This window comes from Seriola aureovittata, chromosome 12 (assembly GCF_021018895.1).
Source record: "Seriola aureovittata isolate HTS-2021-v1 ecotype China chromosome 12, ASM2101889v1, whole genome shotgun sequence".
In the NCBI taxonomy this organism is placed as follows: domain Eukaryota; kingdom Metazoa; phylum Chordata; class Actinopteri; order Carangiformes; family Carangidae; genus Seriola; species Seriola aureovittata.
The window spans coordinates 23,814,939-23,832,968 of record NC_079375.1 but is presented as its reverse complement, the minus strand read 5'-3'; the positions used below and the strand labels follow the sequence as shown (position 1 = coordinate 23,832,968).

Genomic DNA, 18,030 nt, shown 5'->3' with positions numbered 1-18,030 from the left:
ATTTATGCTAAGGTTATGCCATTTAAAGTTCCCCTCAAATTTTTTTTCTTTTTACAACTTAAAATATATATTTTTGGCAATAACAGGTCCACAATGTAGAAACACAGTTTCTCTTTTATGCCAAGGTATATTAGATTATCTTCTAAATGTCTCCCTGAGAATAGAGAGCATTTCTTAAGCCAAGTCATGACAGGACGTAGTTGAAAGGATCAATGGTAGATATTAAAATTAAGGAGGGAAACCCCACCTGTATCTTTAGATCTGAGTTTAGGATGGATATTATTCCAGTTACCACATATTAATTTATCATCTCAAAAATCCAATGGACTAGAGAGCCATAGTTAGAAGGCTAATACTTGGCAAAACATTCATTATTGTTGTAGATATTCCAGTGTTGTGGTCCAAACTATGAGACTTTCTTCAACTTTCTTAAAATACAAATTCCTACGTGTTTAATTTATGACAATTTTGGAATTTAAACCTCTTTAACTTAATATTTGAAGCTTTTTCATCTGCCTCATTCAACAGCATCAGATTCCGTCCTATTTATTTTATACCCTGACCTTCTAAATGTATTGCCAGCAGTTTAGGGGATAACTTGACTTTATCAGGTATGGGTCTGTACTTTGAACAGACTAGCAGTTCCTTGCCTTTCATTGGAAGTATTGGCCCAAGGAGGTCCCAGAAGTGCAGAAACACTGTAGGTGGGATCCCATCAGCCTTCTTACTCAACGCAATCTTTGATTCCTGTAGAGACAGCAGGCGGCCCAAATCTGCTGCTTCATGTTCTTGTAAGGTGGGCAGATCTTAAAACGTGGAAATACTTTCATTACATCTCTCTGAGTCTGAGTTTGGAATATGCTGTTTATCTACCGCCGATCAGAAACCAGACCATCGGTGCATTTACGTCGTACTTCCATTACTTACTTTGTTGAACTGAGCCCAAACAATCAAACATGCCAGACTGTTTAAACTAGAAATGAAATGGCCAAAGTGCATGTTGTAGATTGACAAGTATAAGCCCTCAGCATGTCTGAATAGTAAGTGCTTACTTGCACTCTGGGTCAGACTGGGATAATAATTACGGCTGGTAATCTAATGGCAGCGCAGGCCAATCTCCACACATTCACAACAGGCCGTGCACACTGTAACACTGTAGTTCTGTTACTACACAAAAAACATCCAGTTAGAAATCCTAGTAAAAATCCATTTAGTTAAAAAAGTGAGTTGGTAAAATTGCAGTGTACACAGCTCTTTTCTATACGTTTCTATAAGTCTAAATTATTTTCATGCATATGCATTTCCTGTTTTCCTCTATACTGTAGCATGATTAAGTGCTGATGCAAGTTTTTGAAAACATAAACTCAACTCCAGAGGTGTACGTGAGGCAGTGGTTCTCAGAGTCCTTGGGGGGGTTCCTGGGGGGTCCCCAGCAAAAAGAAGTATACTTTACTCTCACTATAATTCCACCATTAATAACACAATGGCAAAAAATTATGTGGTCGTGGGTTTCAAACACTTCCTGTAATAAAAAAGTTATGGTTAGGTATTACAACATGCTGAGGGGTGGCCTCGCTAGCATTTTTTTTTGTTGTTGTTTTAGCATGTTTTTTTAAATTTAATTTAGAAACACTAACCATGTCCCTCGCTCATCAACTCATCTGTTCTAATTTTGCAGCATTTACCTGCACTTTTCTCCTTTTCTCTCTCTCTCTCCTCTATTTCGACTGCACTGTCCATTTTCCTCCACACCGCTCGACCGCATGCACCCTGTGCACCCACTGACTGATGGGAAATCAAATCAAGCTTATTTATTAAGCACATTTAAAACAACCTAACAAACTACCTTGTGGTCTGAGACAGACATGGAACAGTTTAAATAAAAACACAGGGGGTTTAAGATGAGTCCACGGTGCGGGAACAATTAATTAAAAGAGGTAAACTGTTTTTGTTTTTTTTGTTGTTTTTTTTTGGGGGGGGGGGGGGGGGGGGCTGATGGTCTACAGTCTTCTCTGATTTACGTTATTTTATTTTGTATTTGTAACACTGCTCTGACGATCAGGTTCCTCTGGGTCAGACGAAGTGTGTGCACCTAAACATATGAAGCAGACCATCGAACACGACATCTGCCTTCACTGTCCGATGCTTCAGGAGCTGAAGTCAGAGCGGTTCATATCTCCGTCGCCCTGCAAGCTGAGGTTTCATTAATGAAGCAGCTAATTCATTAGAAAGTTTATATCTGTTTACATGAGTCAGTAACTCAGTCATTATGATGATATGATCACCTTCTATTTCGCAGCAGATGACATTGGATATTTATAGCCCCTCATTACTCACCTCAGCAGTAGCATCTTATTGGTTGGAGATAATTGGAATCAAATTTGCAATTCATAAATTCACAATGGGCTCCTCATTGGGATTTTTAATTATTTCCCCCCTGTGTAAAAGGTCAAGCGTGGGAGGAGTAAGGAAAAGTCAATTTCAATTTTTCAGCACCAATTTAGCTTCTAAGTGACCAGTGCTGAAGCTCGCCAAATCCCTCACAGCGATCTCTATCTTTCTCTTTCTCTCGGCCAATCTCTTTTAATCTGTCTCTCCTCCTCCTGATCCTCCGGCCCCCTCGGGGGAACAAAGTAATTCCCATTGCTTCAGCGCAGAGAACTCAGTGCAGTTTAAGCCTCTTGCAAACATCACCCACCTTTACTTTGCCCCGGGCCGCAAAAACATCTGAGACGTCTTGCAGGACAGGACGGGCTCAAACGCTCCTTTGCTGTTACTGCTTCGCACCGAGGGAACTAAGTATGTGCAGCTCTCCGTGAGCTCTTCATCACAGAGAGACGTTTGCACCTGTAACTGTTGCCACGCTTGCCATAGGACATCGTCTGGTCACTGGCGCTGCAGAAAATAAAAGCACTTTGATCAATAAATAGAGGCTAAATTTGTGCATCTCAGCAGAGCAGGGGCTGGTCTGCACGTGTGCATCCAAGCTATCAGCACCTTAATCATCGTATCAGTGACAATCAAGGATAAAAAGGATGGTTTATGTTGGCAGGTGGGTGATTTGCTTGTGTGCTCACGTGTTGTATCAGAATAAGTCAAACTTGTATCTTTTGCTACTCCATTGTTTTGACTGTGGGGGGGTATTTCTGCGCATTGGGGAGTAGTACGTTTTGTAAAAGCCTCATCATCAACCCACAGTTAGAGGTTAATAAAAAAAGAAAAACATCAAATATAAGGCGGAAAGTTACGAGCTCTGTAGAGATTTCACCTCTCGTGTTCAAAGGAATTCTTTAATTTAAAAGCACAGCTTGTAAGAATCACAAGGTGAATGCTCCCAAGGATTGGAAAACAAAATGGCTTTTCTTCAGGTTGAAAGAGGAAAAGAAATATCATATCCTTCAGCTTATTCTTCAGCAAGTCGGTTCAAGAAGACGGTGCTTCAGAGAACAATTCAAACACAAATGAGAGAAAAAGGAAACGTATGACTAACGGCTGCTGGACCTTGATGTCAGTGAATGAATGAATGTATTTAGCAGATACTGTTGTAGAATTGTTGAAACACAGTAAATGTTGAATTTGCATTAAATGGGAAACAGGGAATTAGAAAGAATCTTTAATTTAAATCAGTGAAGGCCTGATTAAGATTAAGGCCACTGTTTGTGTTTCCTGCCTGGTAGGTTGGATAATGAAAACATTTACATTTTTTTATCTACTCACTGAATTTTTGTACAAAATGTGATGGTTGTCAAACTAACAGTTGCTAAGAGGTTTCCAAAATGTCAGCTTGATGGTGTATGAGAGGAAAAGGAAAAGTCAGGGGATCATCAGAGTCAATGGAATTTATCCATTTTAACATTTGGTTTATGGTCTCCATCAAATGTGTCTCTGTTTGAATGTAAAGCATCCATAGTGTTGTACTTGGATGTTCACATTAAAAGCGCCAAAAATAGTTGCGTGGGATATGACTAAAGAGAAGGAGAGAGCGAAGGAAAATACCTGGCTCCTCCCTCACCTGTACACAGCAAGCCAATCACAGCGTGAAGTGTGAAAGTGAGAGGGTTTCCAACGCTGTCTGACCACTTGACGTGCGTTTCAGACGGACCATAATTCCCCGTTAGCGCGGTTTTAAAATATATATATTAACTTGTGATGTGGCTCCATTATAAATAATATCAAATGACTGGCCTCTTCACTTCACAGATAGCCTACTTACCCGTTTGGCTTCTTAACCTTCACACATAAAGGAACAAGGTGATAATGCAAAGGTGCAAAAAACATAAACGGGGTGCTGCTGTAACTTGGGATCGTTTGCAGGTTGAGTGGGTGCACCATTAAAAACCCATCTGTCCGCAGGCTAATGCAGCCTGGGAACCATCTGGGTTCCTTTTGCTTTCTGAGACCTTGGGAGTATTTAAGGACAAGGCCCCCTTATCGGGTGCAGTCATCAGACCCCGGACTGGCTTCCCCCTTTGTTTGAGGTCTGCATGCTGAGGTAGAGGTTCGCCATGACTTCCTGTCCTGCATTTATCCTTTATTAATAACAGCGAGGTGGCTTTAGACTTTCTGACAAGCTGATTGCTGATCATTAACATCCAATTTTCATTAAAAATCCATGATCGGTCTGCGGCTACGGCTGCAGGTGAACAGTGTTTTTGCAGTTCGGCAGAGTGGTGACGCTTCACTTTTTACGCATATCAGATCAATATTCTGAGCTCATTGTGAATCAGCCAATCAATCACGAATCAGGATCTCCATTATTTGGATCAAGCAGTCTGTGAAAATTCAGGTGTAAAGTCAGTATGTTCCAGCTGTTGTTTCAGAACACTCAATATCAATCAACAATCAATCGACATTTCATTTCTTCTGCTGCTGATCTCATTTTCAGGTTGGAGATGCAGGTTGTGAAAATGAATCGGGCGAAGTACGAATGAGTATAACAGCACACCGTCTCTCCTCAAACACGTCTCCAGTCACCGTATAAAATCTTGGGTTTTGTGTTAATTGATTTACACCAGTCGTTATTGGACAGCGTCTCTCCTCCGAGGGAAACCAGTCACTGTATGAAGTGGACGTTATTGCCGGATTGTCTGTTTTGGAAAGTCTCAAAAATTTGTTGGGTGCGGCAAGGTGAGGGATTCTCCAACATCAAGACAGACGTTCGTTTGTATCACACCGAGGCCTTCATTTCTTGTGCTGTTAAGTAATTAGAAAAGTAACTTTCTGCATTTACTGTACATTTTCACCATGTGGGAAAAAAAAGCTCCATCACGGACATTGTTGTAGTTCACTTGAAAGAACAGTAGCATATAAATTGCCCTCGGTTTTTCCTGAGGAAACAGATTGATTGTGTTTTATATCTACTTATAAAGTTAAGGATCAAAGCTGTAAATGTCTCACAAATACACAAAAGACATTTTTAGAAATATCACAGTCTTCTACAGTGAAGCAGCGGTTTAAGTAGCAGAGGAGATGAATGAAAACACATACCGTATATAAGCTGCTTTTTAAAAATTTATTTCAGCCTCCTTCCCATATCTCCTAATACACACACACACACACACACACACACACACACACACACACACACACGTGCAGTGTGTCACATCTTCAGACGATATCTTAATCATGGCGGATTGGCGGATGGCGGGGGCGGGGGTGGGGGGGGGGTGTGGACCAGTAATGTTCTCCTGTTCTTTAGCGTCCTTGAGCAGCCGTCACCCGCTGACAAGGAACCGTGTTTTACTGGGCAGCTCCCAGCAGCCGTCCAATGCGAGGCCGCGCTTTTTCCCGGACAGCTCCCAGATGTGTGTGTAACCGCGCAGGTGTGAAGCAGAAGATCGCCGGAGAAGAGAGCGTATGTGTTCTGTCAGGCCTCCGCAGATAAACAGGAGAAAAAGAAAGAAGGAAAGAAAAATGAGTGAGAAGTTGCCCCTCAGGTGGGAGCGGGTTGAAAATAGCTCGCTGGATATAAATGACCGCCCCCCTCGCCCCCCCCTCTTGCGTTCAACCAAATCCATTATCCATTTCTGATCTCGCAGCGGGAGTCAGAGAGGTAGTTCATCTTCAAACAGCTATGCTAAAGGAGCTCCGGCCTCCCGAGGTGTTTGTTTCAGCTAGAGGAGGCCGAGTTTGATCCGGAGGATAAAACAGCTCCACGCCGAGGAGGAAGAGCATTTTACTGAAGCGGACGGGAAGAAGACAACAGGATTCCCCGTGGCTGTCTGACTGAAAACACTGGCATGAATGTATTGTCACATTATATTTTGCCATGAGTTTTCTCATAATAAGTGGAAGAGGCACCACTGTGTCAGGAAACACTAAGAGAGATATTAAATACAGGAGGGGTCGGTTTGTTTTGCCCTCAGGCCAGTTTATTTTTATTTTTTCTTCAAATCGATTAGATGGCGGGTCAGAACACGATCAAAGGCTAATATAAGAAATGAATTGATTTAAAAAATGCAACTTGTGCTAATATTCATTTTCCCTCTCATCAGTCTACACTCAATACTCCATAATGACGAAGCAACAGCAGAATTTTAACATTAATATTTTAATCTATTAAAAAGGAAAAATTTAAATATCACGCTGATCTTTCCACAGCACTGAAGCATCTTTGGCAGCGATTAAAACCTCGATTCCAGACTGAATAATCACACAGAGAGAAATCTAACGTCGGGAATATTTGACTGATTATAAAAGTAAAAGTCACATACTCACACTTCTTAGCTGCCGGACAGATGACTCAGACTACTGACGCACATTACAGTGAAACTCCTGTACGTTGAAGTGGGCCAACTAAGCACGCACGATAACCAAGCAACCTCAAGGCTACAGACAACCCGCAATACAACGCCATCCAAAGAGAATATATGATGTTGGGTTCTGCGGACGCGTCAGAGGAGAATGGCCAGACCGGTTGGAGCTTGACAGAACGGCTGCGATAACTCAGATCTCAGGATGCACAACACGTCCGGCTGAAGAGCCGCAGCGGCAGAAGATCGTGTCAAGTTCCACTCCTGTCAGCCAAGAACAAAAAAAATCTGAGGCCTGGTCTGATGACTCTGGATCCAAAGGACCCACCCCGCCCTGTGTCAGCAGCCCGGGCTGGTGGTGGCGGTGTAACGGTGTGGGGAATGTTTTCTTGACTCACTTTGTGCCCCCTTGATACCAATCAACCATTGCTTTAATGCCACAGTCCGAGCATTGTTCCTCAACATGTTCATCCCTTTATGGCCACAGTTTACCATCTTCTAATGGCTTCTTCCAGCCATTCGAGACTAGTGTTGGACAATAACACATAGAGTAATACTGTGATATTAATGTGATTACTCTTTTCAGTAATGAGCAGTGTAAACGATTACATTACAGTTACTGGGCAGACTGGGGATATTCAGTCACTACTTAATACATAGACCGTTGGCTTTGGTTTTTTGCCGTCTATATTATTTATATTTACTGTATTATATGTGATGACTGCGAAGTATTTGCAGTTTTGCGTTGAGCTCTCGGGGCCACCGTACAATGTAGATATTTGATGTTCTGTGTACGCAGTCTGTCCGTCTGGGAAAGCTTCGTGCTCAGTGTGTTAGCAGTGTTAACCTGGTGACATTTTAGAGGAACCGCAGCTCTTGTCTGCGATTGCAAGTTGCATAATGCATGTAACAAGTATACAAATCAGTCATTCCTCAACGAAGACGAGCCATATTCAGCCTCTCGGTGGAATCTAAACCCACGAAGGCGTCGCACTGGCTGGTGTCATTTCACACCTCCTCTCTGTGTGGCTGAAACTGTTTTTATATTTCTCAGTCTCTCGGCCCTATACATCAAAACACAAAGGAGCTGTAGGCTCCTCACCAAACCTTGAACGAGAAGGAAAACGGTGCTTCTAATTGAGATTGATCTTCTTTACGACTTGGTGGAAAGGCTGAAGGTACGACACCCAGACGTTTTTATTTTCACGTTACAATCAAGAGTCCAATAAGCGCAGCCACCTGTCGGTATTTCTTCCCTGACGTGTTGTCCCTTTTGCTCATATTGCTTCCCCCAAACAGAAATGCCGCACCATTTCTGACTTACAACGTGTTTGAGATGTTAAATGTAAATGTTGTCACTGTGTTTGGATTTGTCGGTGTGTCGGGCTTCATTCAGCTCATGCCATGCCGGTGCAATGTTGTCTTTTGTGGGGTTTTTAGCAGCACAGAGTTACAAGTCCTCAGCTTAGAAAGAACCGGACCCTCCCCCCTGCAGCAGCTCTACTGACATGGAGGGAGGTGCGTCTGTCCGTTGGACTTCGTGGTTCAGCTGAAGAATTTGAATGAGAGCTGTTAGTACATGGTGTCCTGTCCACTCATCGGGACTCATCTGCACAGTGAATGAGTGAAATCATATCCTGGTGACAAGAATTTTTTTTCTTTTTTCCATTGTCAGTGGCTGTGTATGTTGCTGTTTGCATAAGTGTCTCCTACAACACTGTCGGACACATGATGGACAGTTAAAAAAAAAGAAAAGAAGATCAAAACTGCTGCAGCACTAGACATAGACACATTCTTTTTCCTTGCCTACCCACAATGCAACTCGACTGAAGTTAATTAGAAAAGATCAGTTGGTTCCACTAAATTCCTGCGTGATGTTTTTACAGAGTAGCGATATGCAGCTGAATCAGGAGCGTTCTCAGATCAAAAACATAAACATCAAAAGAAAAAAAAATGGACAAAAGTTTAAAGCAAATCGATATTTAGTCAACGCAGAATGGTGTTGACTAAATCATCTTTTAGATGTGATGCAAACCAAGAACAAGCTACAAACTAGTTCAATCAATATGTTCTTTTAAACGAAAACAAGTGGCGAGAATACTGACACATGTATCAATACGACTGCATGTTAGACATATTTGTTATATATGATCTAGGTTACTGTGGATCCAACAGCCCTATCAACTTCCATTAATGTTCTTTGTGTGAATGCACTGGCCGTGTTTTTCCTTTCAGGGCAAAAATATGATACTAAAATTCAGGTCAGCACTTTATGTACAGCTGTATTTTACATTTAAATAACTATAAAAGAAGTTCAATTAACGAGAGAATTACATGAGACTTTATTAGTTGAAAAATATTAACAAAAAGATTTCTTTTGAGTTCCTACAGAAGCCACTTCCTGTAATATGAGTGACTGAATTCAACTGTGCGAGGATCACAAATAAAAATCACATTCTTTTTTTCAACTGTACATGAATAAGCAAAGCTGTAATGTGTTTTTGTAAGACTCCCAAAGCCTCCCCTTTTTATATGTGGAGATAAATGCAACTTTAATTACTCTGTTAATTATAGATAGTTGAGTGTAAAGTTGCTTATGCATTTGTGAGTTCAGCTGAAGTTAAGTACGCAGATGCAGTCTCGTCCTCTTGAAGGATTTTCAAACTGCTTATGGAAGATGTGTCTGGAACAACTGCAAGCCTTTAGGGGATTATGGGCTAATCGGAAAACAAAAGCCTTACTTTATTAAGAAGCAAATGTAATTAGAGTGTATCGTAATGAATCACTTGCGAAGACCAATTTCCTACCCTTTCCCTCTCTACCTGATCCTTTTTTTTTTTTTTTGACAGGATTTATAGCCACAAATGTGACAGTAGACATTATAAGCTTTTTATTGCTGCTTGCGGGTTATGTATCAGAAAGCTATAACATCACGGACAGTGAAATGAAGCTTAAGTTTTGCATAATACATAATACACGTTATGGTTCAAAATCAGCATTAACTAAGATTAGGATTAAAGGTCCCATATCTTACTTTTATGGTGTTTTTATTTGAAGTTTTGATCCATAAGAAGATATATTTGTGGTTTTAAATATAAAAAATCTCCTCCCTCAGACTTCGCTCTGGCAACAATGGGTCGGTGACTGTGAGTGATAGAATAAAGATATAGCAGGAAAACAGTCAGAGAAACCAAATCCTGCAAGATTGGATGATGGGTTCAGGTGGGCGGGGCTTGAGCCAGCCTTCTCAGTGTCGTCACTGAGCAGTTAACGACCTTACTTCAAAAAGCACAGCAAGTCCAGTTTTTAATGCAGAAGATTCATAGAGACTGCCAACCATTAAATCCTCCCTGCTAACTGTGGTGTGAGCAGTTTCAACAGCGTATGTTGGATGGCGCCTTTAATGTGCTACAGACACTTTGAAGTGATGGAGATAGCAGCTTACTCGACAGCTCTGGACCCTCTGTTTTCCACTCCATCTCTCTCAGCCAGCAGAATAAAAGGATGGGGGGGGGGGGGGGGGGGGTGCTGCAGCTGCATTCGCCTGCAGACATCCATTGTCTGTCATGATAGCGACTGAATTTAAGGTACAGAGGAAGAGGGATGATTATTGAAGTTGTTGTTGCGGGAAATCATGTGGGATTTAATAAAGAGGATCTTCGCTAAGATGTAAGTGACAGACAGAGGCGCTGCACAGGCAAGAAGCATCTTGAGGAAAGGAAAAGAAATGTTCCAGACACTAGTATTCACTGCTGTATGTGACAGGTAGTTGTAAACCCATCAGTTGTAATTCCAGCTGTGACAGAGATGCTGTGGCAGTGAGTATATACAAGGGTGAGAAGTGATTCATGTTCACGCGTTTGACAGAATATTTTAATTATACACAGCATCACAGAATCAGCCTATATGGAACTTAAATGCAAAGGAAAACTAACAGTTGGAGATAATGTCAGATTGACAGAGAGCAGTGCAATTTATAAACTAAAGAATAAATTAAATGATTGCTTCTATAACATGATTTAATAATGAAAGATGCAAAGATGCACACTTGAATATCTCCACAAAGGAAGATGAAGGTTATTTCAACAGGGTTAACACAGATTCATGCATTCAGTCCATACCAACTTCTGCTATGGTTAAGGTTTCATTAAGTTTAAGCACAAGCAGGTTAGGGGGACCTTTGTTGTCATGGTTACAATAAGCAAAGGCGTGGTTTAGCACATTAGTGTGCTAGAATTATTTTTACATTTATCTAACAATGCATTTACAACATGGCAGTTATCAGTGCCGTTATACTGCGTAGATCATTGGCAACTGAAGGTTAAAAAAACAAACTGAAAAAAGATTCAAAAGTAAAAATAAAAATAGAAATTGTATTTCTTTTTTTTGATTTTTTTTGCTTAATGCATAAATTAAAAATAAAATGATATTGTAGTGTTGTTGTGTTTAAAGAATTCCTCAAGTTTCTTTCTCTTGTTTTCCTCAACACACCGGTCAGTCCTAAAGTCTGAGACTATTGGAAAGTGTTTGAAGGTATTTGGTCACAAACCAAAGTAGTGGAGAGATTGAATTTATGACCTCTGGATTAAAAGTTAGGTTATACACTTCATTCTTTGCGGGACATGTCTAGACAAAATCGTATGGGAATCCATACGATCCACAAAACCACAAATGTCAGCCTCATTGGCACTAGAGGAAAAGTCAGAGGAAAGTCGGTAGGATTGCTCCTCTGGGGTCAATGAATGTCCGATCAAAATTTAGCAGCGATCCATTCGGTATTTGGATACTGACTGACGTTGTCATCCCTCGAGCCGCACCACTGGTTTGTCTAAAACCAGGAGGCAGTGAACACTTTAAGTGAACTTGACTCTAAACAGCATTGTTCTGTTTGGGCTCTTCAGATCCTGGCTCTGGCTTTTTAATAACCCATGTCGTTGTAGGGAGTTAAATGAACAGGCCTCAGCCAGCCAGTCACTTAACTGTCGTCTCCGCTTGATGATGACATGAATCACTAACTCGGCCCAGAGATGGAGATTTCAGGGCTGCGTGGCCAGCCATCGTGGAAACGACCCCCCCCCCCTCCAGCCTCTTTATCGCAGAGATTTTGAGTGAGCCAAATTGTCCATAAATTTGGGACATGGAGTCATAAATGTCAGAAAGAGGGAGGAAAACAGACAGACAAATTCCTCCAGCATGATGGCAGTGCTAATGATTACTGCCATGAGTGTGGGAGAAGGGAGAGAGAGAGAGAGAGACAGAGGCCAGGATGAAGTGATGCTTAAAGAGTGTTGACGACAGATTGAAAGAGCAAGACTGGGAGAAAACAGAAAAATAAGGATAAAAGAAACACAAAGGGAGGCGGTGGGGTGGATGAGGAATGAAGACCAATGTGTGTGACTTAGTTACAAATGGAAGGAAAGGGGAGAGAGAGATGAAGAAAGGTGCTGGTCAGACGGAGGGAGGCTAATGGTCATAGTGAAACTCACTGCAGGAAATTACATTTACCTTCAAAACAGAATTGACAAGCGCTGGCTGTCGGGTGTCATCAACAACAGTAGCTGTGGATAATAGCTTGTATTTTGCTATTTACATAAAAGAGCAACAAAATCTCTGGTTTTTGGCCGTGAGCTCATCAGCTTATTACCGAATGATTTTATGTGTAGCTTTTCAAAATGATGCTCGAGTCTGTTCCCATCATCCGAAATTGTAGCAATTGTTCTAAGCAATTTCCAAATGTACCAAACTTTATCGTACATGTAATTTCCATTTCCATTTTATGTAATGGTGCAGCATTAAAAACACCTTTTTTTTTTTGTTTTGTTTAAATGATTCACTTTATTTAAGCATTATATAACTGGAATAGAGTGTTGGAGCAAAGCACAGCATGTGAGGTGAAAGGGACAGGTGCATGAAGACAACAGGAAGTGAGTTATTGTAGTTTGTCCTGTTCATGTGTGTGTATGTGTGTACTGTCCCGTCTGTGCAGCAGGTCATTATGACCTATAGTTACGTTTTGTTGCTAGGCGACATCTGGTGGTCGTAGTTATTATGACAGGAGCAAATGGAAAAATGTGGGTGACGTAGTGTAAAGAGAGACAAATTCTATGTCAGGAGGAGGTTGTGGTGGATGGATGGGTCAACAAAACACAGGACACAGGAGAGCGGTGTTCGATTCCCATGTGACGATAGGTCTTTATGTTGTTTCTGTTATCCATGATCGTCGGACAAAGTTAACCATGTGTTTGTTATTGTAACCATGACAACAAAGATTGTCTAATCTTAAGGAAGTACTTATTTTAACTCAAACCTCCGTATTTTCCTGAACCTAAAGTAGTTTTTGTTTTTTGTTTGTTTTTTAAGTTTTGCTATTGCTACATAGCTAACATTAGCATCAACAACTGTTTACTTCAGCAGAGTTCAGCATCAAATTTCATTCCTGTCTCCGGAGCTCTTGTCTCTATCACGTCTTTTCCTCTACTGAAGTTAGCATGCTAACCAGCTAGCCCCGGCCTGCCTCGTCACTTTCCGATAGCAACTCACTGTAGCCTCCAATCTGACCTGAAGACGTAGCGCTGCTCAGAGGACGTATTATAACCTCTTGTCTTGTAAACGCAAGGATGACCAAAGCTCTTGTCGAGCGACAATCGCCGCCACCCACTCCCGTTAAGAAACCGCGTTCGGTGGAAGATAAAACGTACAAATAGCCCCTTTAAAGCATGTCTCTAAGAACACAGAAAAGACATCTTTCTTTTTCTTCAGGTGAAGCAAAAGTATATGCAGCACACTTGTATCCTGTATCTTTTTTTGTCCTTCAAACAATTAACTTTTGCAAATTCATCTCAGTGTAGCTTTTAATGCTTTGTGAAGATCAGTAGAGGTGAAATCAAACAAGCACTAAAAAACAGACCCAGTAAACAGTAATAACAAAGTTAACGTTGCCCTACTCATTTAGCCTCATGTCAGTACAGAGAGGAAGAGCCGCTACAGAAAGACATGAGGGAGGAACAAGAGATGCAGAAACAGACAGGAACACACAGAGACAGAAAACTCTTGAGAGGGAACGAGACAACCCCCGACTCGCTAGTCCAGAAGAGAGAAATCAGACATACACAAAGAGAAGGCTGGAGAGAGACAGACCATTGTGTCATCTGGGATCACTGAGCACTGTAATAGGCTTGAGTCTCGTCAGTTGGGCCCAGCTCAGGTCGGCTTGGCTGCAGATTTCCTCGCTGTCTCCCTGCCAACAACAGCACATGGGAATATGATTCTCCAGCAGACCAACAATCCTAGAAGGTCTCACTTAGCTGGGTTTCGGGAGAAAAAGAAATAATAGGTTCAACTTTCCCAGAGGCTTCACACTGGCATGATATTTGCCCACTGGTTCATAATGGAAGCAAAATGATCTTAACAACATAACACTCTTGGCAAACCAGGCACAGTGTACACGTCTTTTGTGCCAACATTAGTCTCAGTGTAATTTATTATTTTTTTTTTTTGGGTGAATCACACACTCACACATTTGAAATCACAACCGTTTTATTTTCATTTCTCTCTTCATCTTGGCGGGGGTAGTAGATGTCCACGTGTCTAGGAGCTGTTCTGACGAAGGTGCTAAGATTTTCTTCTGAATAGCAAAGAGCAAAGAGTTTTCACTTGTAATAAAAGCTAAAGCTGCTAAGTGCCAAAACAATAACCATGCATTGATTTTTTATTCATTCTTTTTTTTTTTTAGATTATCCTTAAGTGCCTTTCTCTTGTTGATGTTCATTGTGTTTCAACCAGAAACACAGGACAGGAAAGTGCATGAACAAGATGCTGTCAGCAAAATACAGACACAACACAATCCTCCTCTCACAAATGAAAAGGTGAAGTCATTCATTAATAAAACATACTTGCTCAGTTCAACACACTCAGGGTTTTTCTTTACTGCTACAACCTTTGCCACAGCCTAGTTCAACTTTGTTGCACAGTTGCACCAACTCTACTTATTATAACTTAACCGGATCGACCGTAATCATTGGATAAGTGCAGCAGTACATACCTGCATTACCAAACTGAGAGTCTGAAGGAGATGGACAGGAAAAGCCAAATGAGGCTGACCTGAACAGTTTTTCCATAATTACAGTTTAAACGATATTATATGAGATTTTTGACTCTGTTTTCCTTTATCTCATGTGAGTCTTCTCTATGGAAGTGAAATACTAAACTGCTAGAGTGAACCTTTTATTATTCATTTTGCATAAAGGTTATCAATTACTGGGGCGTTTTATGGCTTTAACCACAACATGCAAACCTGTGTTTCAACAACAGTAAGATTTCAGCTGGCTATCACCTCTAAAAAAAAAAAAACACATTTAGATAATATGGTATTCATGTAGGTCAAGGGGATGAAAATGTGTTTTTGTTTTCAATAGATCATTAAAGTGTTTCTTTTTGTTTCTATGTTGAAATCACTTCACTTTATGTCCATGCTCTCCGCCATTACACGAGTCTTTCAAAATCCCAATGATTCAGAGGCTTTGATGATTTTAATATGTTGTTGGAAGTGGCAGAGGTGATGTTAGGTTGGCATGAAATGAAATGATGAAATCACAAATCTATTCACATCAAACCTTCCTTTCTGTGTCTGTTTGGTTTTGACACAAACTTGCTATGACAGCTGCAGAATCTGGTGTGAATTATATCCATCACCTGTTTTAAGGCTCTGGAGCGTTTCACCACACGCTCTCATTCATTCGCTCGTCTATTCAACTTGTGATTATGGGTTTTTCTCCGTTGTTTGGTCTTTTGAAGAAAGAATTACAGCTTTAATGAAAATGCCCATCTGTATGTGACACCATATTGTCAATCACCGGATGACTGGTGTTTCTAAATAATAGTGTTTCCAAATGTTGCAAATGCTGCTGCCGTGAATATGATGAGCTTGTAATGGTGAGGTGAATGAGTCTAACTGCAGATTGAAGTGCAGGTGTTTACTTTGTAATGGCAATTCATTAGAACATAACAGCTTTTTTTGTATTCTAATTACACATGAAACTCCCCCCAGTTCCTCAGTCATTATCTACGAATGCCACTAGGGATAAAATAGCATGTGGTGAATGGGTTTGCCGTGCTCAAAAAGGGCATTGTTAACATATAAATTACTTCAGAGCATCTAACAGTGTTTTTTTTCTTCTCTTTCTCCACCTCTCTCCCTCTCCCTCTCTCCATCTCTCTGTTAAACTCCCCGCAGATGAATTCAAAGCCTTCATGAAGCGCTTGCCCACTGACCGGTTCTTGAATGTGTCCACGATTGCCAAGTTCTGGTCAGCCGACTTGTCCCTCCAGAAGCGCTACACCCAGCTGGAGTCCAGCACTGCCCTGGTCCTGGGAAAAGCCCAGAAGATCGTCAGGAAACTGTTCACCCTGAGTAAACGCTGCCCCAACCAGCCTCGCATCAGTCTGCCCCGAGACAGGTAGCCCACTGGGACACGCTGACACAAAGCAAACTGAATGAAGGGAGTCATGATTTGTCATTACTGGGAGTTTAGGTGTCTGATTCACCACAGCTTCTGCAGGCTCTCGAACACTTTACCACAAGTGGGGCACCCTAGGAAAACTCATAGCTATGTGTCTGGAAAGAGCTCAGCTTTGAATTTAGAAAAAATCCCCAAATAGTCATACATACAGATTTGACTTGTTTCTTGCTGTCAACAGATTATACAGCAGTAAATATGCGTTACTGTGTAAAACTGCTGTGCATTATGACAGAGTACGAGCAGCACTACTCGATACTGTAGCTGTGCCCTGCAAACACAAGCACAAAGGGAAACACGAGGGAAGAAGACGTTAAGACTTAACTGACGAGACGTGACACTGGTGTGTTTACATGACAGAAAACAGGAAGCTGACGAGCAGAAGTTGGGGATCATCTGTGCATGCTAATGTTCCTAGGGAGCTTTTCAGATTTCCCCCCTTTTTGCTCATAGAAACATAAAACCAAACTCACATTCATGAGCCCCTCGTCTCCTTATATACACATGGCCCAATACGATTCAATACTTCAAACTTTATTTAGACATTTTTCCTTTTTTTGGAGGTTCAAATACAAATCTTATGTTATTTGATTAATTCAGTTACATTTTTGAACTAAGATATGTTGCGGGCAGCTAAACCTATAGATATATGTATGAGCACTGAGCGTGGATGGCATTAAATACATAATTTAATGCTGAAGTGGAAACCAAGAGAAACTGTAAGTAGATACACTGAATTCCAGTATAAATGTGAATAAAGGTCCAAATACATATAATTTTTGACTTAAACAGTAACAAATTAAAGTATGGAATTAGAAACCTGTCTTGCTTACAAATTTCCCGTGGCTCACAGGAAGTAAGTTTTACACGTCCAGTTTCCAATTTTTAGCACAACTCTAGATACATTTTTTCAGAGGGCCATTTGTTCTATCTGAGACACCATATTCACTGAAGTGATTGCTTAGAATAAGTCTGACAGGACAAGAAACACAAGCAGAAAATTATGACCAACAGTAAAAATATAATCCAAACTGCTAACTGTAAGTATCCATCAGTTTATAGATTACCTTGTGATTATAATAAATAAACAACATCATGGTTGCCCTCACTTTCATCTATATTAAAATAACGTGGTGGATAATTTAGCTAAATTCATCCATTGTTTTCCAAATGGATGCTCAGCTGACTCGTGTTGAGAAGCAGGTGTGAAGGGAGGGAGGGAAGCTGAGTAAGAGCGATGGTGAACAGGAGAGAGATGTGATGGGTATGGGAGGGGGGGGGGGGTCTTGTTACCAGTTGTGGGACGAGCTACGTGGTTTTGTGGCACGCTGTAATCAAGTCCTTTCCTCGACTGACAGCTCTGCACTTTTTTACAGACGATTTCAACTTCCCTGACAGTCCTCTTCCCCTCCCATCACTCCACCCCCACTTCTTGCTTCTCTGCCTTGGTGTATTTCTCTACCTCCATTACCTTTGTGTCCCATTGGTCTCTATGCCTCCCCCTACCCCACCCCGACACACACACACACACACACACACACACACACACACACACGCAACCCTGCCACTCAGAGTCTTAACCCCTTCATACGAGCAACTGCAAGTTATCAGGCGCTGCTCAGCCGCAAAACCTCCCAATTTCCTTCTGCACAAATCCATTTGTTTTATCATCATTCATTTTTGTCTATTTACATAGGCCTGGGGGGAGGGAATTGTCGGAGCATTTGGGCAATGTTGTGTGAGATTTCCTGAACTACGCCTGA

The 18,030-nt window shown here is 41.3% G+C and overlaps 1 protein-coding gene across 1 annotated transcript in view; it reads left to right on the top strand.

Moving 5' to 3' along the window:
* The window catches only part of brinp2 (bone morphogenetic protein/retinoic acid inducible neural-specific 2), a 203,892-nt gene that overhangs the window by 178,672 nt on the left and 7,190 nt on the right, over positions 1 to 18,030 (top strand). Inside the window, exon 7 of the mRNA XM_056390563.1 lies at positions 15,985 to 16,207. Within this exon, the coding sequence (XP_056246538.1) occupies positions 15,985 to 16,207 (223 nt within the window). The remainder of the gene's footprint in view (positions 1 to 15,984; positions 16,208 to 18,030) is intronic.